The sequence below is a fragment of the Muscardinus avellanarius genome, assembly GCF_963383645.1.
Source record: "Muscardinus avellanarius genome assembly, chromosome: 2".
Classification (NCBI taxonomy): domain Eukaryota; kingdom Metazoa; phylum Chordata; class Mammalia; order Rodentia; family Gliridae; genus Muscardinus; species Muscardinus avellanarius.
This window is the reverse complement of record NC_137787.1, coordinates 40606110-40631663: the sequence shown is the minus strand read 5'-3', so window position 1 is coordinate 40631663 and position 25554 is coordinate 40606110. Positions and strand designations below refer to the sequence as shown.

General features: G+C 42.4%; 1 protein-coding gene across 1 annotated transcript in view; it reads right to left on the bottom strand.

Annotated features, from left to right (window-relative positions):
• Nucleotides 1-25554, bottom strand: part of BOLL (boule homolog, RNA binding protein) — a gene marked incomplete at both ends in the record, with an annotated part of 91971 nt that overhangs the window by 42832 nt on the left and 23585 nt on the right. Inside the window, 3 exon segments of the mRNA XM_080689009.1 lie at nt 12185-12283; nt 24054-24182; nt 25423-25470. Coding sequence (XP_080545135.1) covers nt 12185-12283; nt 24054-24182; nt 25423-25470 — 276 coding nt within the window.

Here is a 25554-nt window from a genome sequence, read left to right as displayed (position 1 = left end):
CTCCAGTTACATCCATTTCCCTGTGACAATTTTGTTCTTTTTTATGGCTGAGTAAAATTCTGTTGTGTCCATAACCCATTTTTTTTTTTTCGGGTCTGGGGATGGAACCCAGGGGCATTCAACCTCCGAGCTACATCCCCTGCCCTATTTTTTATTCTTTATTGTAAGACAGGGCCTCATTAAGTAGCTGAGGCGGTCATGAATTGTGATCCTCCAGTCTTAGCCTCATGAATGCTGCGATGACAAGCGTGTGCCACTACACCCGGCTCATATCCCATATTTTTTTAATCCATTCATCTGTCAATCCTGTAGTTTGGCTGATTCCATAGTTTGGTGAATTGTGCTGCTATAAACATAAGATATGCATGCATTAGTTTGGTAGTTTGGATAGATAGCTAGAAGTATTGCTGGATTATATGGTAGGTTCATTCCCATTCTTGCAAGGGTACTCCATACTGTTTTCCAAAGTGGTTGCACTAATTTGCAATCCCAACAATATATTAGAGTTCCCACTTCTCCACATCCTTGTTAGCATTTGTTGTGTTTTGAATGACTGTCATTCTAGTTGGAGTTAGGTGAAATCTCAGTGTAATTTTGATTTGCATCTCTCTAATTCCTAATGATGTCGAGCTATTTTCATACATTTATTGGCCATTTGAATTTCATTTTCTGTGAAGTGTCTATTCAGTTCACTTGCCTATTTTTTTATTGGGTTGTTTTCTTAGTGCTGAGTTTCCTGAGTTCTCTGTATATTCTAGATATTAGTCCTCTATTGGAAGAGTAGATGGCAAAAATTTTCTACCATTCTGTCAGCTCTCTGTTGAGGTTCTTGATAATTTCCTTTGCTGTACAGAAGCTCTTCAGATTAATGCAGTCCCACATATTGATCTGCCTTTAGTTTCTTGTGCCTTTGGGGTCTTGTTCAAAAAGGTTTTACTTATGCCTATATGTTGCGGTGTTGGACCTATGCCCTCTTCAAGGAGCTTTAAGGTCTCTGGTCTAATTTCCAAGTCTTTGATCCATCTTGAATTGACTCTTGTGCAGGGTGGAAAAAATAGGGTTTCTTTCAATTTTTCTGCATTTGGCTAACCAGTTTTGTCAACACCATTTGTTAAACAGGATTTTTTTCCCCCAGTATATGTTTTTGGACCCTTTGTCAAAAATCAATTGGCTATAACTATGTGCATTTGTTTGAGTCTTCTATTCTGCTCCATTGGTCCATGTTAACTTTTTTGTGCCAGTACCATGCTGTTTTTATTACTATGGCTTTGTAGTATAAAGTTCGATATTGTGATTCTTCCTGCATGATTTTTGTTGCTGAGAACTACTTTGGCTATTCTGGATTTTTTGTTGTTCCAAATGAATTTAAGGACTGATTTTTCTATGTCAGTGAGGTATGACCTTGGTAATTTAATGGGTATTACATTGAATCTGTAGAAGAATGGCCATTTTGGAAGAAAGGCCATTTTGATGACATTCTGCCTATCCATGAATATGGAAGATCTTTCCATCTTCTGAGGTCGTCTTTGATTTCTTTTATTCAACCTTTTATAATTTTCTTTGCAGAGGTCTTTTACCTCCTTGGCTAAGTTTATCCTGAAGTATTTCACTTTTTTGTGGGATATCCTTAGTGGATGTGTTTTCTGAAATTTTCAGTGGATTTATTGTTGGTATATAGAAAAGCTTCTGTTTTTTAAAGATTTATTTTATATCCAGACACTTTGCTGAATTTGTTGATCAGTTCTATAAGCTTTTTGGTTGAGTTTGTTGGGTCTTCTTAGTATCATGTCATCTGCAAATAGTGATAGTTTTCATTCTTCTTTTCCTATTTGTACTCTTTTGATTTCCTTTTCTTGCCCTTATTGCTCTGGCTAGAGCCTCAAGTACTATACTAAAGAGAAGTGTGATAACGGACATCCTTGTCTTGTGCCTGTTTTTAGGGGGAATTCTTTAAGTTTTTCCCCACTTAATACGATGTTGAGGTATGTTCCTTTTATTTCGATTCTCTGCAGTGCTTTTAGCATAAAAGGGCATTAGATTTTTGTCAAATGCCTTTTCAGCATCTATTGAAATGATCATGTGATTTTTGTCTTTGGTTCTGTTTATGGATGAATTACATAAATTGATTTTCATATGTTGAATGTTCAACTAGCTTTACATTCCTGGGATGAATCCTACTTGGTAATGGTGTATGATTTTCTTTTTTTTTGCAGGTGTGGGGATAAAACCCAGGGGCATTCAATCTCTGAGCTACACCCCCTGCCCTATTTTTTTTTATTTTGAAATAGGGTCTAAGTTGTGAAGGGCCTAAGTAGCTGAGGCTGGCCACAAACCCAGATCCTCCAATTTCAGCCACCTGAATGCTGGGATTGCAAGTGTGCGCCACCATGCCCGGCTGTGTATGATTTTCTTGATGTGGTTTTGAATATGTGTTGCTAGTATTTTGTTTAGCAGTTTTGCATTCAAGTTCATCAATGATATAGGCCTGTAGTTTTCCTTTCTTGAGATGCATTTATTTGGTTTTGTTATTAATGTGATATTGGCTTCATAAAATGTATTGGGAAAAGTCCCATTTCTTTCGATTTCACAAAATAGATTGAAGAGTACGGGGATTAACTCTTCTATAAAGGTTTTATAAAATTCACTTAAGAAACATCTGGTCCTGGGCTTTTCTTTGATGGTAGGTTCTTTATTGCTATTTCAATCTCTTGCATTACTATTGGTTGGTTTGAATTTTCTATGCCTTCTTGACTCAGTTTAGGAAGATTGTATTGATCTAGAAAGTTGTCAATCTCTTTGAAGTTTTCCACTTTGTTGTAGTATAGTTTTTCAAAGTAGTATCTGATAATCCTCTGGATTTATACACTGTTGGTGGTAATATCTCTTTTTTCATCTCTTATTTTCATAATTTAATTCTTTTTGGTTAAGTTGGTTAGTGCTTTATCTATCTTAATTTTTTTGAGAAACCAGCTTTTGTTTCTGTTGATTTTCTGTATTTTAAAAATTCTCTACTTTGTTGATTTCTGCTCTGATTTTAATAATTTCCTGTCTTCTACTGGCTTTGGGGTTATACTGTTCCTGTTTTTCAAAGGCTTTGAGATGTGTCATTAGGTTACTTATTTGGTGATTTCCTGTTCTTCTTATGTGGGTACTCAGTGCTATGAATTTTCCTTAATACTGCCTTCAAAGTGTCCCAGTGGTTTTGATATGTTGCATCTCTATTTTTGTTTCTAGAAATTTCTTGATTTCACCCCTTATTTCTTCTATGACCTATTCTCCATTCAGCAGTGTGGTGTTCTGTCTTCACATGTTTATGTGGTTTCTCTGGGTCTTCTTATAGTTGATTTCTAGTTTCATTCCATTATGGTCTGAAAAGACACACAGACATATGTCACACTTTTTGAATTTGCTAGTGCTTTTTGTGGCCCAGGATGTGATCTACTTTGGAGAAGGTTCTGTGAGCAGTTGAGAAAATGTGAACTCTGCTGTAGTTGGATGGAATATTCTATGTGTCTAATATATCCATTTGGTTAATGGTGTTCTTAAGGTTTGAGGCATCTTTACTGACCTTTTGTTTAGAAGATTGGACTAATGGTGTGAGAGATGTGTTGAAGTCTTTCAGTATTACTGTATTTGGATTTATGTGTGACTTAATGTCGCAAAGAGTTTGTTTTATGAAAGTAGCTACACCTATGTGTGGGGCATTAATGTTGACTATCGTTATTTCCTCTTGCTGTATTGTTCCTTTTACCAGTAAAAAAATGACCTGTTTTGTCTCTTGACAAAAGCTTGAAGTCTAACTTGCCTGATATCATGGTTACTACTCCTTGTCTTCCAGTTCCATGGGCATGGATTACCTTGCTCCAGTCCTTTACCTTAAGTTTGTTACTATCTTACTTGTAAGGTGTGTTTCTTGCAGGCACAGATAGATGGATTCTGGTTTTTAATTCATTTTGCCATCTTATGTCTTTTTAGAGGAGTTGAGGCCATTTATGTTCAGTGTAATTATTGAGAGGTGATTTTTAATTCTTCATATTTTGGGTTTTAACTTTTGTTTGAGGTAGTGTTGGTTCTTCTTTGCTTAGTGTTTTGCTTAATGGAAATTCTTGTTTCTCTGGCTCTGGCATGTATAACTTATTTCTTCTTTGCAGTTAATCTCTTTATTTTCTCTAGTGCTGGATTGGAAGACATAAATTCTTTCAGCTTCTGTTTGTTGTGGAATAGAAGGTGAAACCAAAGAGAATTCCCTCTTCTATGCCAATTATTCTTAGGTTTGCTCTTTTAAGATGGGCCCATATCTCTTCAGTGTCCAAATCATCCTGTTGAATTGTTTTTTCTAAAGAATATACTGTTTTCATTTTTGGAGTGACCATCTTCTAAGAGTGAGATTCTATTCTTCATGTGGTCTTTTTTTATAGTTTGTATTGATACCTTCGCTTCAATGCTTGCATCCTTTATTTCTTTCAGACTCTAAATGCTTTTCAGAAATCCTGTATAATTTCTAATGTTGAATTTCTGATTTGACCTTCTGGCGATCTCTGCAATTCTGTGTTGTCCAGTTCTGTTATTGTGGGAGCTCATTGCTTCCTTGTTATTCCTCCTCATGATTTCAGAAGTTTATATCTATTGCTTTTGATAGATTTCTCTCAGTCTCTAGGTGTCAGTTGGCATATCCAAGGCCAAGTTGTGTTGTCTTCAACATTGCAGGTTGAGTGAACAGGTGAAATGAAGTCATAAATGCAATAGGGTAAAGCCACAGATAGGATCAAATAGTGTGAGTATGAGTTTGGTAAGGTAGTATATAGTAGAGATTAGAGATAGTGACAAAGAAAAGGAGAAAAAAAGGATGAAGGGAAGAGAGTAGGTATGTATAAGGGAAGAGTCTTGGGAAAGGGGTGGGGAAGAAAGCAGGCATACACAGACAGACAGACACACACACCAACCTCCCCAAACAAAATGTAATGCAACCCCACAAATATATAAATATTCAGCAGATTTGGCCTCTGCAGTCTGTGTGCAGATGCCGAGTGCCACTTGCACCTTTCCTGCTGCATGCCTGGTTTGGTGGGTCTCTCCCCGTCTATGCAGATGACCAGTATCAATGGGGCTGGATCTAGTGTTAAGTGTATGTCTCCCTCCATGCTTTCCATGGATGTGGAGTCTGAGTCTTTTCCTGCCTGCGTAGGTGGTGGGTTCCTCTGGGACCAAATCCAGTGTATAGGTAAGAGTCTGTCTCCACTGCTAGGGCTGGGTTGGTCAGACTTCTTCCCATTCACCAAGATTGGGTAGTCTGTGGTGATATTGGAGATCCTATTAGTTAGATCTAGTGTTAAGCATAGGTCTCCCTTCACACTTTCCACTGATGTAAAGCCTGAGTCTTTCTGCATCTCTGCTATGTCCAATAACAGACCCCACCTCTACCTTCGCCAAGTTGAACTGCAAAGTCTCAGACCCTGCAAGTTTATCGCGTCTGGATGAGTACTTATAGCTGCGCTGGGCATTCCCCGCAGAAACAGAGGGTTCACATACGGTGTTGTTGAGCACTGCTTTGGATCTCTGCAGGGCCTGGTTGCCACTGCTGCAAGTTGTAGTTAGTGTTTGTGCAGGAGGAACTGACAGCTTATAGTTCTGATGAGCCGCAGCTGTTTACTTCACGTTGTTGGTTGTTTTCCTGTGAGTCTCTGGTAGTTGGCTGCAGTGAGGCAATATAGTCCTGCTGTGACACCTGCGGCTGCAGCCATTGGAGGTAGGCGAGGTCCTTTTTCTGCTGATAGGCCTTCTAGACTTTTTTTTCCTGTTGTCTTTCACTTATTGTGTTATTTTTATTATCATAGTGCTCTCTTTCGTCAGAATGCTTTTTTTATGGCAATGGAGACTGAGTGTCAGAAGGACTGATATGTGCTGCTTCCCTTGGTCACCATCTTCTCAAGTGCTGGTTCTAGAATAACACATTAATCCTGTTTTTTCTTCCAATAACCAGAATTTCTGAGTCCCTTCTCCAAGCCTCTCACCTTCCAGTACTGTCAATCAGAGCATTCCCTCTCTCAACTACTTCTTTAAATCAGCTATTTTCTGTTTTGGGTCCAAACCACAGAGGAGTTGAGATCTGTGCCTACCACATCTCTGCCACTTGGATCTCTTAAATGCATTTTGACTTATATTTTCAATTTATAATTGTTTTGATGGGATGCAATCCCATCATATGCTGAGGAACACCTTTCTATACAATTCATCCTTGCCTTGAATGTAGTGCCTTATGCAAGTATTTTATCACAGAACCCATAGTGTTCCTTTTTTTTAAAAAAAACTTATCCTTGAATAAAGATTTATCCAAAATAATCCCAATAGATTGTTTTCATAAGACCTTGGTTCTCCTTACTGTCTTAAATATTAAGAAGAAAATTTAATAAATATAGAATCTCTAAAATTTCTTGTTTATATACATTTTTTGTGGTACATGGGATGAAACTCAGGGGCATTCTACCTCCAAGCTACACCCCAGCTCTATTTTTAACTCTTGATTTTGAAAGAGGGTCTCATTGAGTTGCAAAGGGCTTCACTAAATAGCTGAGGCTGTCTGCAAATCTTGATCCTCCTTGTCTCAGCCTCCCAAAAGCTGGGATTACAAGTGTGCGCCATCATGCCTGGGTCTTTTTTATATACATTTATTGGTGCACTGTAGTCTCACATCATAATGTATTTTATATTGATAGTGACATACAAGTACATAGCACATAGTGAGCTTTCCCCTGGCTTCCTTCCCAGTCCTTTTCCATACTTGGTATTGAGTGTGGCACTGGTATTCTCACACATCTACATAATGACAATGTAAGTGTTTCATGATTAAGAAGATCATGGTAGTGAAATATTTTTGCAAAGTAGAGATAGCTGTTAATTTTTAGGTGATGCAGTTCCAGATTTCTGATTTAGAAGCAGTGGTGATAGTTCAGATCCCTTTCAAAGAGTATGATACTTCTGAATCATACTATTTCCAAAGAACAAGGTTTATACAGACTACTGGTTATGTTTTTATGTTTTCCTTAAGTTAGTGCCTTAGTTAGAAAAACTGCTCCATAGCCTGGCAAGTGGATCAGTACCATCCTTCATATCCATGTTTTCCTGGGAGTTAAATAAAATATACATTTAACTTTAATGTGAACTCAAGTGATAATTTCCCTTTTTTTTTTTGGCAGGTCTGGGGATGGAACCCAGGGGCATTCTACCTCTGAGCTACACCCCCAGGTGATTTTTATTCTATATTTTGAAACAAGGTCTCACTGAGTTGCAAAAGGTCTCACTAAGTAGCTGAGGCTGTCCTTAAACTGCGATCCTTCGGTCTCAGCCTCCCAAAGGCTGGGATTATAATCGTGGACCACCATTCCTGGCTATTTCCTCAGTTTTAAGTATCTCAATTCTCATAAGAACCATTTTATTAGAAACATATTCATGTAAGAATAAAAACACATTAACAAACATTTTACAATTTTCCACTCATACTCTTCATACCTTGACATTTGATAGCTACCTTAGAAACATAATAGCCCATAAATGCCCATACACATTTTCTTTTAGTGTTTTCCCCATAGTCTAGGTTAGTGGAATAATTTTGACATTTTGTAGTTTTGCTATATTGTCTTTAAAACTGAATTTTGTATATGATATGACTGTTGAATTAGGGAATAACTCTGCTAATACTATAGTAGCCTATATATTAGGCTTATAGTTAGAAGTTTCTAGCAAACAGTTCTATAAAGAAATTAGACTTGGGCTTTGAGCTCTACATAAGATCTATATTTTATTGATTTACTTTTTTTATTGACTTATTGTTTTGTTGCTTCAAGATAGATATGACATCCAAAATTTCCATTTTGGGATATGCCTAAAGTAACATTCACAAAATTATAATCATTAAAGTTTTTAAAGTTTTTTTTTTTTTTGGTGGTAATGGGGATGGAACCCAGGGGCCTTCTACCTCCGGGCTACACTCCCAGACCTATTTTTATATATTTTATTTGGAAACAGGGTCTCTTAAGCCAGCTGAGGCTGGCTTTGAACCTGCATGATCCTCCTGTCTCAGCCTCCCAAGCGTGGAGATTACAAGTGTGCACCACCATACCTGGCTAAAGTTTTTTCAGTATCTTTAAAAATTTAAATTATTCTTAATGGAAACATTAAAAATAAAAATTATACATGTTAATGGGGGTATCATGTGATTTTTTTGTGATATTGGGGATAAAACCCAGGGGCATCCTACCTCTGATTTATACCCTCAGTCCTGTTTTTTATTCTTTATTTTGAAACAGGGTCTCACTGAGTTGCAAAAAGTCTCCCTAAATAGCTGAGGCTGTCCTTGACCCGTGATCTTCCTGTCTCAGCCTTCCAAATGCTGGGATTACAAGTGTGGGACACAACCATGCCTGGCTATCATGTGATGTTTTGACATTTATATACATTGTATAATGCTTAAGTCAGGTTAATGATATCTATATCCTTAAAAACTTACTATTTCTTTAGGGTGAAAACATTCAAAATACCTTCTTCTAGCTTTTTTGAAATATATGGTATATATTATTGTTATCTATAGTCACCCTACTGTGTAACAGCACCAGAACTTTTTACTGCTATCTAACTATACCGTGTTACTCATTGATCAACCTTTCATTAGAGTTTCAGAATATATAGAATTTAAGAAATTATTAAAATAATAGGGTCACATTTTTTTCCTTTTTTTTTTGTGGGTCTGGGGATGGAACCCAGGGGCATTCAACCTCCGAGCTATACCCCCTGCCCTATTTTTTATTCTTTATTTTGAAACCAGGTCTCATTGAGTTGCAGAGAGCCTCACTAAGTAGCTGAGGCTGTCACATTTTTACGAGGAATATTTATATCTTTATATTTTATTTTATATATTTTTGTAGTACTAAGGATAGAACCCAAGGGCATCCTATCTCCGAGCTATAGCCTTTGCCCTATTTTTTATTTTTAACCAGAGTCTCACTAAGTTGTGAAGGACCTTACTAAGTAGCTGAGTGTGGCTGTGAAGCTGCGATACTGTCTCAGCCTCCCAAGTACTGGGATTACAAGTGTGTGCCACCATAGCCGGCTACCTTTCTATTTTATTTATTTATTTATTTATTTATTTATTTATTTATTTATTTATTTATTTATTCTTTGTGGTACTGGGGGTAGAACCCAGAGGCTTTCTACCTCCAGGCTATACTCCCAGACCTTTTTTATGTTTTATTTGGAAACAGGGTCTCACTAAGTTGCTGAAAGCTTCACTAAGTAGCTGAGGCTGGCTTTGAACCCATGCGACCCTCCTGTCTCAGCCTCCCAAGCATGGGGATTACAAGTGTGCACCACCACGCCCAGCTGCTTTTCTATTTTAAATGTCATCAAGGATTTTGTTACCAGGGAAAATCTTCATGGAGAGAAAAAAGGCTAATATTTCAAATGTCACTTATTTATTTATTTTTAGTACTAGTGATTAAACCCAGGAAAATTCTACCTCTGAGCTACACTTATAGCCCTATTGTATTTTTTATTTTGAAACAGGCTCTCCCTAAGTTGCTGACACTGGCTTTGAACCTTATATCTTCCATTCTTAGCCTCTTTAATGGATTACTGGCACGCACTACCATGCCTAGCTTCATTTATTGGTATATGTATATGTGTATGTATATGTGTATGTGTGTGTGTATAGCTTGTGCGCGCATGCGCGCGCGCGCACACACACACACACACACACACACACACACACACCATGAATTGAACCCAGGTGTTTTGAAACAGGGTCTCACTAGGTTGATGAGAGTCTTCCTACTTGTTGAGGTTATCATCTAACTTGCAATACTCTTGTCTCAGCCTTCCATGTACTAGGATTACAGGAGTGCACTACCACTACACACCAGGCTGTCATTCATTGATATTTTAAAATCAGTCAGGCAGGCACCCTCACACAAACTTGTAATCCCAGCACCTGGGAGGCTGAGACGGGAGAATCACAGCTTAGCGGCCAGCTTCAGCTACTTTAATGAGGTCTTCAACAACTTAGTAAGACACTGTTTCAAAAAATAAAGAAAAAATAAGGTGAGGGGTGTAGCTTGGAGGCAGAATGCCCCAGGTTCCACCCATGGTACTGCAAAAAAAAAAAAAAAAATCAGTCTATTATGTTTCAAAAGAAAATGATTTCTTAATGATATAACATTTTTATATTAAGATTTCCATGTTATATTACAAATGCACTATAAAAAGTGGATAATTTTATCACACAGTCAAATTTTTATAGTAAAGGATTTATATAAGTTTGTATAGTTATAGAAGTAGTTTGGGAGTTTCTGTCTCTGAGTTTTCTGTGAGAGCCACTAAATCACTTAAAGAAAACTACTGAGCATAAAATGCAGAGAACATGCCACCTTTTATTAAAAATAAAAGTAAGAAGTAAAAAACTTTAGTGTAATAGCCCTGTGTTCTAATTTTGGCTTTAAAAATTTACTAAACTTTCTTTTTCTCCATTTCCAACAAAATCGGAATTAGTAATTTTTATATGACCGAATTGTAGAGTTTCTCTGTACAACTTCTGCTGTTATCTGCTTATAGAACTAAGAAAATTTAGAGAAGTGTATATTCTTAAGCTAGAATATTTTAGGAATGTTTAACATTAATTCTGCAAATTTCTTCTATCCTAGTACTACTCCATCCTCTGAATTATTTGAACAAAACAACTTCAATTATTTGTGATACCTCTTTTCTTTCTGTAATTAAATATGAGAAACTACCTAATAAGGCGCAGAAGTATCAGTTATTTTTTTAGGAAGTGTATTTGGAGAAAATGTTAACATTAGAGGAAGTCTGTTTTAGAAGATTTTTCTAACAATACTAACAATAAAGTCTATAAATAAGGTTTATAACACTCCAGATTTTGACATAAGGCCAAAATTGTGTTTTTTTGGGGGGGTTACTGGTACTGGGGGTGGAACCCAGAGGCTTTCTACCTCCAGGCTATACACTCAGCCCTATTTTATATTTGGAAACAGGGTCTCACTAAGTTTCTGAGAGCCTCACTAAGTAGCTGAGGCTGGCTTCAAACCTGAGCGATCCTCCAGTCTCAGCCTCCCAAGCACAGGGATTACAAGCATATGCCACCATGGCTGGCTCAAAACTGTGGTTTTATTTCATGTTCACAGTAGTGTAGGGATGCAGTAGTCATGGCAGTGAGTGGTGGTGGGGGGAGGGGATGCAAGAGAGGGAGAAGGCTCTTTAATTTAGATGGTCTTGGTATTGAGTTCAACATGTACAATGGATTAGAAGCATAATTAAGTATAACATAACTAATCTCATTATTTTAATGCAGAATATGAGCCCTTTCCTTATTAAACTACAATGAATACAAAACTTATATTAATATCTCAACAGTCAATCAAGTTGTAGTTTTTTTATTGAAGAAAGTCTATTTCTCTAACAAGATGATGCAATACTCTCACTAGGAAACTCAGAATAGAAAAAAGTCCCTGCTAAACAGTAGATGGCTAAAATACATTGAACACACACACATGCACATACGCACACCCACACACACATATCCACACACATTTCTAACTAGAATATCATTATTTAGCCTGAATCTGACTTTAGGAGCATGAACACATCCCAAAAAGAAAGATCATTGTTTTCATTTCCCCATATATGTTATGTATCAATGACATAGATAATCAAAATCTGGGTATATAAGATATTTAGAAAAGAAAAATTCATAGGGACAGAAAGTAGAATAAAGGTTACTAGGGACTGGGGGATGGAAGAAAAACACAAGAGGCTTTACTGTTTAATGAGTACAGAGTAATGAAAAAGTTTGGAAATAGTGGAGAGGAGCTGCAGAGCACTGTCAATGTAATTAATGCCACTAAATTGTATACTTCAAAACGGTTAAACTGGTAAATCTCAAGTTATTTCTCTTTTACCACAGTAAATAAAAAAAGTTTGTTTGTGTATGGTTGATAATTTAAAAAAAATAATATTAAAGTTAATTTAGAATTGTATTTATTCCACATAAGTTCATCAATTCTGTGCTTCTGATCATAAATATTAAGAAATATCCAAAGGTTTTCCTTTCCAGAAGAAAAATTTGAAGAACTTGAAATATAACTAAAGAAAATGAGAAAAAAAATCAAAACAAACTTCTTACTTTAATTGGTTCAGGCTGCATCACAGGTGTAGGCATAGCAATGGCACTTGGAGCATAAACCTGGTGATATGTTGCTTGAACTCCATGATCAGAATAAGGCTAATACAGAAGTTGGGGGTATGGGGGAAAGAGAAATGTATTACTTTAATTAAAATATTTATTCAACATTTATGACATACCAAGAATTATACTACATAATGGATAAAACAGATAAAACCACATTCCTTATGTTTAATTATAGTCTAATCAAGAAATAGTCAAAATTACATATGTCCTGTAAGACATGTACACAATGCATGGGAGAAAAGAAAAGAATTGCTTGATTTTGCTTAAGAAAGTTGAAGAGAGTGCTTGCGGAAAGTTTTCTAATGAAATTGATGCTTGACTTTGAAGAATTAGGGAAAGAATGAGAGAGTACTATGATCACAGACACAGATGCAAATGAGAACACACCTCATTTGGAAGATCTGCTCAGGTTGTTTGGTAGGCTGGAAGAAAAATTATTATACATCAAAGAACAGCTGAAAGATGAGGCAGTAGAGCATCAGGAAAGGAACATGAAAAAGCAGATTTATGGCTTGTTTAACTGATAGTGGTACCATTCACTGGAACACAAGAAAAACCTGATGTCTATGTTACTGCATGTGAGGGGGTTGCAGAGGAGTTAGGTCTGTTACATAAAATTTATGGTATCTGTAGGAATTCTAGTAGAGGTGTACTGTTGATCTAAAGATTCCTGAATAGTTTACGTTCAGTACTTCTACTTCACTACTCATTAACTCCACACCATTACTTAGAGAGTGCTGATCTAAAGCAGCACTGTCCAATAGAAATATAATGTATATTTAAGATTTTCCAATAGCCATGTTAGAAAAGTAAATGGTAGATAAATTAATTTTAGTAATATATTTTATTTAAGCCAAAGATCAAAATATTATATAGTATAATAAATACTAAACTACTAATATTTTCACATTTTTCACACTATGTCTTCAAAGCCTGGCATATATTTTATATTATCAGGATATCTCAGTTTCTTCTTGCTACTTTTTCTTGTGTGTGTGGTTCTGGGGATTGAATCAGGGACACTCCATGCCATAGCACTATTTTATTTTTTATTTTCTGTGGTACTGGGAATGGAACCTAAGGGCCTTCTACCTCTGGGCTATATACCAAGCCTATTTTATATTTTATTTGGAAGCTAAATTGCTGAGAGTCTCACTAAGTTGCCAAGGCTAGCTTTGAACCTGTGATCCCCCATATCAGCCTCCCAAGTACTGGGATTACAAACGTGCACCACCATACCTGAGAGCCCTGTTTTAACAGAGTATGATTAAGTTGTTAAGTTGCTGAAGCTGGATTTGAACCTGATATTCTCCTGTCTCAGCCTCCCAGGTATTCAGATTATAGGTGTGAGACACTATGACCAGCTTCTTGGTACATTTTTTTTTTTTTTTTTTTGGTGGTATTGGGGTGGAACCCAGAGGCTTTCTACCTCCAGGCTATACTCCCAGCCCTATTTTATACTTTATTTGGAAACAGGGTCTCACTAAGTTGCTGAGAGCCTCACTAAGTAGCTGAGCCTGGCTTCGAACCTGTGTGATCCTCCTGTCTCAGCCTCCCAAGCGCGGGGATTACAAGCGTGCGCCACCATGCCCGGCTGCTTGGTACATTTTAAGTGCTCAATTGTCACATATAGTTGGTGGTTATGATACTGGATAGTGTAGTCTAACTTTAAGAGAGAGGTTATGGTTAAGACATGGATATGGATGCTGATATTAGAGTAAGTATATAGAGTGAAAGAATGGAGAACCCAATATGAAATCATAGAGAACAAAAGATCAGCTTTAGCTTACAGGGGAAAAGAAAAGGAGGTGAAAGAATGCCAGAAGAGAGCAGTAACATGGACAGTATGGGTAGGAAGAGTTTCAAGGAGTATGTACAATGTCTCTGAGAGGTCAAGTAAGATAAAATAGGAGGTATTTGTTATTTACAAAGTCACGGAGGATCTTTTTCAAAGGCAGCTTTAGCAGAAAGGTAATGATGCAGACTTTAGGTATAGAGTGAATGAGTAGTGAAGTAGTAGAAGTACTGAATGTAAACCATTTTCTTCAATAATCTTTGCCTTGAAAAAAAAAGAAAATTGGCTTTGAAAGGTAGAAGATAATTAGGGCATTGGTAAGAGAATATGTCAGAATAATTTCCTCTTACACGGTACTAGGCACTATTATGAAGAACTTCATATAATAGATCTCTAATCTTTACATTAGTTTTATAAAATAGGTTTTCTTGATGTCCTTATTTTACAAAGAAATAATAAGGCAAGACTATGAAGGTTAAGTAATTCCAGAGAATTACATAGTAAGTGGTGAAGCTGCGAACTAATGAAGAGAAAAAGACTTAAAACTACAAAGAAAGAAAGGATAACAGATGAAATGAGATGCCCAAGAAGGAGGGAACTGAAGGTATTTAGACCTAGAGGCAGAAATAATTTGGACAAGACTAATTATCATTAAATAAATGTAAGAAGCTAAGGATGAGTGAAGATTCAGGTGAGTCTGTATGGTGGGGGCTGAGAGTTGGTTTCCACATATTGGTTTCTACTCATTCTGTGAAAGAGAAAGCAAAGTTAGATTCTAAGAGTAAAGGGAGGGACAGTCTGTAGTACTGAAGGCTTGACAGAAGTTAAAATAACCATTGAAATAAGTGAGTGAAGATGCTAACATATCCTTTTTGTTTTACTTTTAGGAAACCTAACTATTACATTCACAAGAAAAGCCCTATAGTTCTTAATTTTAGTGAGAAAGACACATAAGTCACACCACTCTATTCATGAAAATTTTAAGTCAGATTGTGCCTTTACCAGAAACAATATTAAAATAAAAGCATAAAATATCATTCTGTATGGAAATACTAAAGAAAGCATAATTTCAAGATAAAAATGAGCAACATTTTCAGAAAAAAAATCTTATCCCTTATCCCAGTAAATAGTGAATATACTGATGATAAGCTTGTTATCAGGAATTTTTTTTTTTTTTTTTTTTTTTTTTTTTTTTTTTTTTTTTTTTTCATTTTTTTTTAATTTATTTTTTAAATTGGTGCATTGTAGTCATATATCAATCACATTGGAGTACAAGAATTGAGAGGATATACAAGCACACATCATCCAATTAGCCCTCTTCCAGCCCCCATCCCATTCCCTCCCCCTCCCTCCATCCCACACTTCTTTGGTGATTTACTTTGATACATTTGTTTATGTACCTCCTGCATTTTAAAGAGGCTCCGTCCTCCAGTATTACATACCCTCTGATTGGTCACTTTAGTTGCTTCACTATAGGGCCCTTTCTATAGCTCAACCTCTTCCTGTTGCCCTTTTCCTCCTAGTTATTGCTGATTAAGAGAAGCATCTGATTTATATTTTCTGCGATGTTTCTCTGTGCATGCTGCGTTGCAAGTACCAATCCCACTCTTGATGGTCCCAGTAGTGGCCTGGCTACTCAGTGGACTGATCCAGACCTCGCTGGCTCACGCAGCGGCCTTGCCTCATGGGAGGACCCAGTTCTGGTCTCGCTGGCCCCTGAACCGGTCAAACCCCTAAGCTGGCTTTGGTCCCGACCTTGGAGGCCACAGGAGTGAACTTGCCTCACGCCAGGCTCCGAAGCTGGCCATTGGCCCCTGCACCGGTCTAACCCCTTGGCAGGATTCCAATCCTGGCCTCGGAGGCCCCAACACTGGTAATGCCTCACGGCAGGCTCCGATGCCGGCCTCACTGGCCCCAGCACCGGCCTAACCCCTTGACAGGCTCTTATCCTGCCTCAGAGGCCCCAGTACCGGCCTTGCCTCACGGCAGGCTCTGATGCCGGCCTCGCTGGCCCCAGCACCGGCCTAACCCCTCGGCACGCTCCGATCCCGGCCTCGGAGGCCCCAGCACTGGTCATGCCTCACGGCAGGCTCCGCTGCCGGCCTCGTTGGCCCCAGCACTGGCCTAACCCCTCGGCAGGCTCTTATCCTGGCCTCGAGGCCCCAGTACCGGCCTTGCCTCACGGCAGGCTCCGATGCCGGCCTCACTGGCCCCAGCAGCGGCCTAACCCCTCGGCAGGCTCTGATCCCGGCCTCAGAGGCCCCAGTACCGGCCTTGCCTCACGGCAGGCTCCGATGCCGGCCTCGCTGGCCCCAGCACCGGCCTAACCCCTCGGCAGGCTCTTGTCCTGGCCTCGGAGGCCCCAGTACCGGCCTTGCCTCACGGCAGGCTCCGATGCCGGCCTCGCTGGCCCCAGCAGCGGCCTAACCCCTCGGCAGGCTCCGATCCCGGCCTCGGAGGCCCCAGCACTGGTCATGCCTCAAGGCAGGCTCCGATGCCGGCCTCGCTGGCCCCAGCACCGGCCTAACCCCTTGGCAGGCGCTTATCCTGGCCTCGGAGGCCCCAGTACCGGCCTTGCCTCACGGTAGGCTCCGATGCCGGCCTCGCTGGCCCCAGCACCGGCCTAACCCCTCGGCATGCTCCGATCCCGGCCTCGGAGGCCCCAGAACTGGGCATGCCTCACGGCAGGCTCCGCTGCCGGCCTCGTTGGCCCCAGCACCGGCCTAACCCCTCAGCAAGCTCTTATCCTGGCCTCGGAGGCCCCAGTACCGGCCTTGCCTCACGGCAGGCTCCGATGCCGGCCTCACTGGCCCCAGCACCGGCCTAACCCCTCGGCAGGCTCTTATCCTGGCCTAGAGGCCCCAGTACCGGCCTTGCCTCAAGGCAGGCTCCGATGCCGGCCTCACTGGCCCCAGCACTGGCCTAACCCCTCGGCAGGCTCTTATCCTGGCCTCGGAGGCCCCAGTACCGGCCTTGCCTCACGGCGGGCTCCGATGCCGGTCTCGCTGGCCCCAGCACCGGCCTAACCCCTCGGCAGGCTCCGATCCCGACCTCGGAGGCCCCAGCCCTGGTCATGCCTCAAGGCAGGCTCCGATGCCGGCCTCGCTGGCCCCAGCACCGGCCTAGCCCCTTGGCAGGCTCTTATCCTGGCCTCGGAGGCCCCAGTACCGGCCTTGCCTCAAGGCAGGCTCCGATGCCGGCCTCGCTGGCCCCAGCACCGGCCTAACCCCTCGGCATGCTCCGATCCCGGCCTCGGAGGCCCCAGCACTGGTCATGCCTCACGGCAGGCTCCGCTGCCGGCCTCGCTGGCCCCAGCAGCGGCCTAACCCCTCGGCATGCTCCGATCCTGGCCTCGGAGGCCCCAGCACTGGTCATGCCTCAAGGCAGGCTCCGATGCCGGCCTCGCTGGCCCCAGCACCGGCCTAACCCCTCAGCAGGCTCTTATCCTGGCCTCGGAGGCCCCAGCACCGGCCTTGCCTCACGGCAGGCTCCGATGCCGGCCTCACTGGCCCCAGCAGCGGCCTAACCCCTCGGCAGGCTCCGATCCCAGCCTCGGAGGCCCCAGTACCGGCCTTGCCTCAAGGCAGGCTCCGATGCCGGCCTCGCTGGCCCCAGCACCGGCCTAGCCCCTTGGCAGGCTCTTATCCTGGCCTCGGAGGCCCCAGTACCGGCCTTGCCTCAAGGCAGGCTCCGATGCCGGCCTCGCTGGCCCCAGCACCGGCCTAACCCCTCGGCATGCTCCGATCCCGGCCTCGGAGGCCCCAGCACTGGTCATGCCTCACGGCAGGCTCCGCTGCCGGCCTCGTTGGCCCCAGCACCGGCCTAACCCCTCGGCAAGCTCTTATCCTGGCCTCGGAGGCCCCAGTACCGGCCTTGCCTCACAGCAGGCTCCGATGCCGGCCTCGCTGGCCCCAGCACCGGCCTAACCCCTCAGCAGGCTCTTATCCTGGCCTCGGAGGCCCCAGCACCGGCCTTGCCTCACGGCAGGCTCCGATGCCGGCCTCACTGGCCCCAGCAGCGGCCTAACCCCTCGGCAGGCTCCGATCCCAGCCTCGGAGGCCCCAGTACCGGCCTTGCCTCAAGGCAGGCTCCGATGCCGGCCTCGCTGGCCCCAGCACCGGCCTAGCCCCTTGGCAGGCTCTTATCCTGGCCTCGGAGGCCCCAGTACCGGCCTTGCCTCAAGGCAGGCTCCGATGCCGGCCTCGCTGGCCCCAGCACCGGCCTAACCCCTCGGCATGCTCCGATCCCGGCCTCGGAGGCCCCAGCACTGGTCATGCCTCACGGCAGGCTCCGCTGCCGGCCTCGTTGGCCCCAGCACCGGCCTAACCCCTCGGCAAGCTCTTATCCTGGCCTCGGAGGCCCCAGTACCGGCCTTGCCTCACAGCAGGCTCCGATGCCGGCCTCGCTGGCCCCAGCACCGGCCTAACCCCTCAGCAGGCTCTTATCCTGGCCTCGGAGGCCCCAGTACCGGCCTTGCCTCACGGCAGGCTCCGATGCCGGCCTCACTGGCCCCAGCAGCGGCCTAACCCCTCGGCAGGCTCCGATCCCGGCCTCAGAGGCCCCAGTACCGGCCTTGCCTCAAGGCAGGCTCCGATGCCGGCCTCGCTGGCCCCAGCACCGGCCTAACCCCTCGGCAGGCTCTTGTCCTGGCCTCGGAGGCCCCAGTACCGGCCTTGCCTCAAGGCAGGCTCCGATGCCGGCCTCGCTGGCCCCAGCAGCGGCCTAACCCCTCGGCATGCTCCGATCCTGGCCTCGGAGGCCCCAGCACTGGTCATGCCTCAAGGCAGGCTCCGATGCCGGCCTCGCTGGCCCCAGCACCGGCCTAACCCCTCAGCAGGCTCTTATCCTGGCCTCGGAGGCCCCAGCACTGGCCTAACCCCTCGGCAGGCTCTTATCCTGGCCTCGGAGGCCCCAGTACCGGCTTTGCTTCACGGCAGGCTCCGATGCCGGCCTCACTGACCCCAGCACCGGCCTAACCCCTCAGCAAGTTCCGGACCCGACCTCGGAGGCCCTAGCACAAGCCTTGCATCATGGCAGGCTCCAATGCCGGCCTCGCTGGCCCCAGCATCAGTCTAACCCCTCTGCAGGTTCCAATCCCGGCCACGGAGGCCTCAGTAGTGGCCTTGCCTCACAGCAAGCTCCGATGTCGGCCACTGGCCCCGGCGCCCGCCTAACCCCTCAGCAGGTTCCGATCACTGTCTCTGTGGTTAGTATTTCAAAGGATCCAGTTGTAATGTATCAGATCTCTGCCTCCCCCGAATATTGGCCACTGGCATTGCCACTGCCTCCACCGTTTCAAATCCTTCCCAGGCTCTTTTTCCACTCTGAATGTTGTCCAGTGTTCCTAAGCATGCGTGATGGTAGCATTCGACATTTGGTTAATTTCTCCAAAAAAATAAAGTTGGTAAGATCCGGTTTCTGCTTCTCCTGAATACAAGTCTCTACCACCATCGCGAAGAACTCTTTCAACACCGCATTTCTCCTTGGTCTCCGCTAAACTCTCTCCTTATATGTGATGTCTGAGATTCTTAACAATATAGAGAAATAGCAGTCCTCTTTCACGGCGAATTTTTCCATAAGTTCCAGTGCATTTAGATAAGTTTCGTCTGCATCTCCAGTGTCCTGGCATCCATAACGGCTTTCTTACCACCTCTCCGATATTTTTCTTTATCTTTTTCTTTTCTGGGCCCGGTTTCTCCAGGGGTCTGGCGTGCTACTCGCAGTTCGGCTGGGACCCAGAGTCCCGCGATCCAGGCCCCAGCTGGCGTGCCCTGTGCTCGACCCCGCCCAGAACCCAGCATCTTACTGGGCCTTGTTTCTCCAGGGGTCTGGCATGCTACTCGCAGTTCGGCCTGGGGCCCAGAGTCCCACGACCTGGGCCCCATCTGGCGTGCCCCGCCCGCGACCCCTGCCCAGAACCCAGCGTCTTACTGGGCCTGGTTTCTCCAGGGGTCTGGCGTGCTACGCGCAGTTCGGCTGGGGCCCAGAGTCCCGCGACCCGGGCCCCATTAGGTGTGCCCCGCCCGCGACCCCCGCCCAGAACCCAGCGTCTTACTGGGCCTGGTTTCTCCAGGGGTCTGGCGTGCTACGCGCAGTTCGGCCCGGGGCCCAGGGTCCCGCGACCCAGGCCCCAGCTTTTGTGCGCCGCGCGCGACCCCTGCCCAGAACCCAGCGTCTTACTGGGCCTGGTTTCTCCAGGGATCTGGCGTGCTACTCGCAGTTCTGCCTGGGGCCCAGAGTCCCGCGACCCGGGCCCCATCTGGCGTGCCCAGCCCGCGACCCCCGCCCAGAACCCAGCGTCTTACTGGGTCTGGTTTCTCCAGGGGTCTGGCGTGCTATGCGCAGTTCGGCAGGGGCCCAGAGTCCCGCGACCCGGGCCCCATCTGGGGTGCCCAGCCCGCGACCCCCGCCCAGAACCCAGCGTCTTACTGGGTCTGGTTTCTCCAGGGGTCTGGCGTGCTACGCGCAGTTCGGCTGGGGCCCAGAGTACCGCGACCCGGGCCCCATTAGGTGTGCCCCGCCCGCGACCCCCGCCCAGAACCCAGCGTCTTACTGGGCCTGGTTTCTCCAGGGGTCTGGCGTGCTACGCGCAGTTCGGCCCGGGGCCCAGGGGACCCTGTATTTTAACAGTCTAAGGACGCCACCATACCTGTTTATCAGGAATTAAGAATATGGCTTAATGCCAAAAATAGATACTGGCTAAATATCTAATGAAAAAGCATTCTTAACTTTTTATTTCCTGTCCTTGCAAACCAGAAAACAACAAAACCCAACAAAAGAAAAATTTTTACCTGGGACTAGTGGCACATGCCTGTAATCCCAGTACTTGGGAATCTGAAACAGGAGCATCATAGGTTCGAGGATAGCATCAGCTATCTAGAAAAGCTCTCAGAAACCGAGACTCTGTTTCAAAATACAAAATAAACTAGGCGTGGTGGCGCACGCTTGTAATTCCAGCGCTTGGGAGGCTGACACAGGAGGATCACACAGGTTCAAAACCAGCCTCAGCTACTTAGTGAGGCTCTCAGCAACTTAGTGAGACTCTGTTTCCAAATAAAATATAAAATAGGTCTGGGGGTATAGCCTGGAGGTAGAAAAGCCCCTGGGGTCCACACCCAGTACCAACAAAAACAAAAACAAAACAAAAACAAAATAAAACAGGTCTGGTATGGGGGTATAGCTCAGAGGTAGAATGCCCCTGGGTTCAATCCCTAGTACTACACACACACACAAAAAAAAAAAAAAGGATAAAATTTTAAAATGCTATCATCAATTAAATATGAGAATGTCAGCAGAGGGGGGAAGTGTGAGGAAGAAAAACAGGCCAAGGGCTAGTGTATGCATATATGAATGTATCACTATGAATCTCATGATGTACAATTAGAGTTCACCATTAAAAATTGGAAGAAAAAAGAAAATATCCATGATCCCCAAACTACAAACAATATAGAATATGTGCCAAATGCTATACAATTGGACCAATATGAAGGGGGACCGATATGTCTGAGAAGACAGCTGAGGTATATTGCCAGAGGTGAAGCAGGGTGAGGTGAAAAAAGAAGTCACAGTTACTATATCTCAACACAGAAAACCTGTGATAAAATGGACTTAACTAGAAACCAAAATGATCTCCAGTGAGGGTGTGGAAAAGAGTACTCTTATACACTGTTGGTAGGAATGTTCATTAGAACAGTTATTTAGAAAAGTGTTTCTTTAAAAATATTACCATATGATCCAGCAATCCCAATTACAATCCAAAGGAAATGGAATCAGTATGATGAAAAGACAGCTGATTCCCATGTTCAATGCAGCATTATTCAGAATAGTCAAAACTAACTTTGGTGTTCATCAGGGAATGGATAAAGAAAACATGGTATTATATACATAATAGAACAGTCACTAGTCTATTAAAGCCTTATAAAATAAAAATATCTTGTCATTTGTGACATCATGGATATACCTAGAAAACATTTTGCTATGAAATAAGACAGGTATTGAAAGATAAATACTGCATGATTATATGTAGACTCTGAAAAAATAAAACTCACAGAAGCAGAAAGTAAAATGGAGGTTAACAAGGGCTAGGGTATGAGGATAGGGAGATGTTGGTCAAATGCTACAGAGTTTCAGTTAGGATGAATATATTCTGGAGATCTACATGGTGACTACAGATTTGAAAACTGAGCTATCACTATAAACAAACAAAAAAGGACAACCATCTAAGTGCTGGTTTATCTTGACTGAGGTGATCATTTTATAATGCATACATAAGTCAAAACAATAAGCTGTATATCCTAAATATCTACAGTACAATTTTTATTCATTAGTTATACCTTAGTAAAGCTAAAAAAGCCAACAACAACCATATACATACACACAAAAATGGAGGATAAGAAAAGTAATCGAGAAATCCTAGTAAAAGTATTGATATTAATCATTATGATACAACTGTGGAAACTGTTCCAGAACAAAATAATAATGTTATAAACCTTAGCAATATAAAAATAATAAAAGAATGCACTCAAACTGAGAGGTGAGTCCTAATTTCTAATCTTTCACAACATTGACTTAAAACATACTGTAGCCGGGCATGGTGGCGCATGCTTGTAATCTCCGTGCTTGGGAGGCTGCAACAGGAGAATTGCACAGATTCAAAGCCAGCCTCAGCTATTTAGTGAGGCTCTCAGCAACTTAGTGATACCCTATTTCCAAATAAAATATAAAAAATAGGTCTGGGAGTATAGCCCAGAGGTAGAAAGCCCCTGAGTTCCACCCCCAGTACCACAAAAAACCCCCAAAACAAAAAAAAAAAAACACCCAAAAAACTACACATAGTTCCTACCACACAGATAGTGAAGCTATTAGTTTTATTTTGCATTTTTTTCCTTTTTTTTTTTTTTTTAAACAGGGCTGAGGATAGAACCTAGGGCTTTGCATGTGCTAGGCGAAGCACTCTGCCACTGAGCTAAATCCCAAACTTCTGGTGAAGTTATAAGTGATGGATTGGGTTAAAATTTAAAGACACGGAAGCCAGGCATGGTGGTACACACCTGTAATTTCAGTACTTTGGAGGCTAAGAGAGGAGGATAGCAGGTTCAAGGCCATCCTCAGCGACTTAGTGAGACCCTGCTTCAAAATAAAAAAAATGAAAAAGGCTAGAGATGTAGCTTGGAGGTAAAATGCCCCTGGATTCAATCCAAGTACAAAAAAAAAAATTAAAGATATCGGTGATGATACCTATAATTTGTAGTTATAAAATAAATTCAATTTATAATTTTGAAGGAAGTTTTTCTTTCTCAGATGTTTTTCTTCACTGGATTAATGGTGTGTGTGTGTGTGTGTGTGTGTGTGTGTGTGTGTGTGTGTGTGTGTGTGTGTTTTACTGGAGATCAAACCCAGGAGCATTCTACCCCCATGTTATAACCCAGCCCTTTTTATTTTTTATTTTGAACACGTATGGTCTTGCTATATTGCAGAGACTGGTCTTGAACTTGTAATCCTCCTTTCTCAGTCTTCCAAGTACTGGGATTACAGGGGTACACCCCACAGCGGACTGTTTATGTTTTTAATTGATAGGATGCTAGACACAATATAGATTGAAAATGTAAAACATTTGTTATCTTACTACTTTCAAGGAGATTAAGTCAGGGATTAGGTTAGCGGAGTAGACAGCTGGTTTGAAGAATGATTTGGAGACAAGTAGGTGAATAAATCTAAGACATGGAATTGCTAATAATAAAAAAGCCAAGAGATATGTATAAATAAAGAAAGCATAGGATGAGCAGTCTTAATAATAAGGGTCTTGAACAAATTAAAAATAAAATAAAACAAATATTAAGATGAGGTATTTATAGATCAATTACTTTAACACTGATATGGGTTTGGAGATGCAGATCAGTGGTAGAGTGCTTGCTTAGTATGCGCAGGGACCTCTGTTTGATTTCCAGCACTGCTGCTTTCCAGCACTGCTGCAACAACAACAATAACAACAACAACAGTAATATATACCTCTGGAACTGAAGCTTCCATGAGAGACAGTGGAGGAGGAACACATCCACTATCTTGTGCAATTTCCACTGGCTGATAAACAACTTCAGAAGGTTGTAGGTATAAGAATGGAGTAGAAGAGGTAGGAGACTAAAACAAAAAAACGTATTTCAGATTCAAATATGATTATTTTGTTAAACCAAGTGAATTACCCAACAGATAAAATACTTGATCAGCCGGGCGTGGTGGCGCACGCTTGTAATCCCCGCGCTTGGGAGGCAGAGACAGGAGGATCGCGCAGGTTCGAAGCCAGCCGCGCGCGCTGGCTTAGGAGACCCTGTTTCCAAATAAAAAAATGTAAAAATAGGTCTGGGAGTGTAGCCCAGAGGTAGAAGGGCTTCCAGGAACCCCAGTACCACCAAAAAAAAATACTTGATCATATTTTTCTAAAATTCTTTTCCTGTGATAGTACAGAACTATCTTAGCGATAGACTAGGAATTCTGGGTTGTTATAAAGTCCAGTTGTATGAATGGCATTAAAGAATGTTATCACTGGTATTAGTTCTTAATGTGTCTCAGAACCTCATATATAAATTTAGATAATAACTTTGGATTTATTAATGTCATCTTAAAGGTTATAATTATATCACGTATGATATTTAAAATGGAATAAATGTCTAATCTCAGCTTTGTAACTTCTCATAGAAATGGGAAAATGTCACAGAAACAGCACTTTTGGTTGTATACAGAATACCAAAATTCAGTATTAAAAAATTTGGTATTTTCAAAAATTTGGAAAACAAACTACAGGTTGAACATCTCTAAGTTTCAGTTTTGGAGAATTCTTGAAACATTTCTGGTTCCAAGTATTTTGAATATGAAATATCCAAATTTATATACATTTAGGGGTATAAATCAAATTGAAGCAAAATCTGAAGTGATGCTAGAAGAGTGCTAAATTTTCCAATAATAACATTAGTTCAATTTTGCATTCTTTAAATACTTTTTCTATTGTTTTTTTATAAGGTTGAGGATCAAACCCAGGGCTTTGTGTGTACTACACAAGTGCTCTGCCACTGAGCTAAATCCCCAACTCCCCAAAATAACATTAGTAAAAAAGGTATTTTTCATGTTTATATAGAATACAATTATTTATAAAATGCTTTCACTTATATGATCTCATCAGATCTTCACAAAAGTCAAATAAGGAAACTTACAAAGGTAAGTTTTACAGATGAGGAAATAAGGAAATAGTGATTAAATGAACTGCTAAAGTGATTACAGTTAATAAATAGAAAAGTCTCAAATGTAGTTCTCCTGACTTTAGTATTCATGTAATACTCACAGTGAAAGATAGATTTTAAATTAGAGACTTAAAGTTAATATATACCTGAGGAACACCCCACTGCCACTGTCCTGGTAGACACTGTGCTGGGGCCTAAAACGAAAAAAAAAAAAAAATAAAATCATACACCTGATTTATGAAAAGATTAAAACTGGATTTCACCATGTAAAATAATGA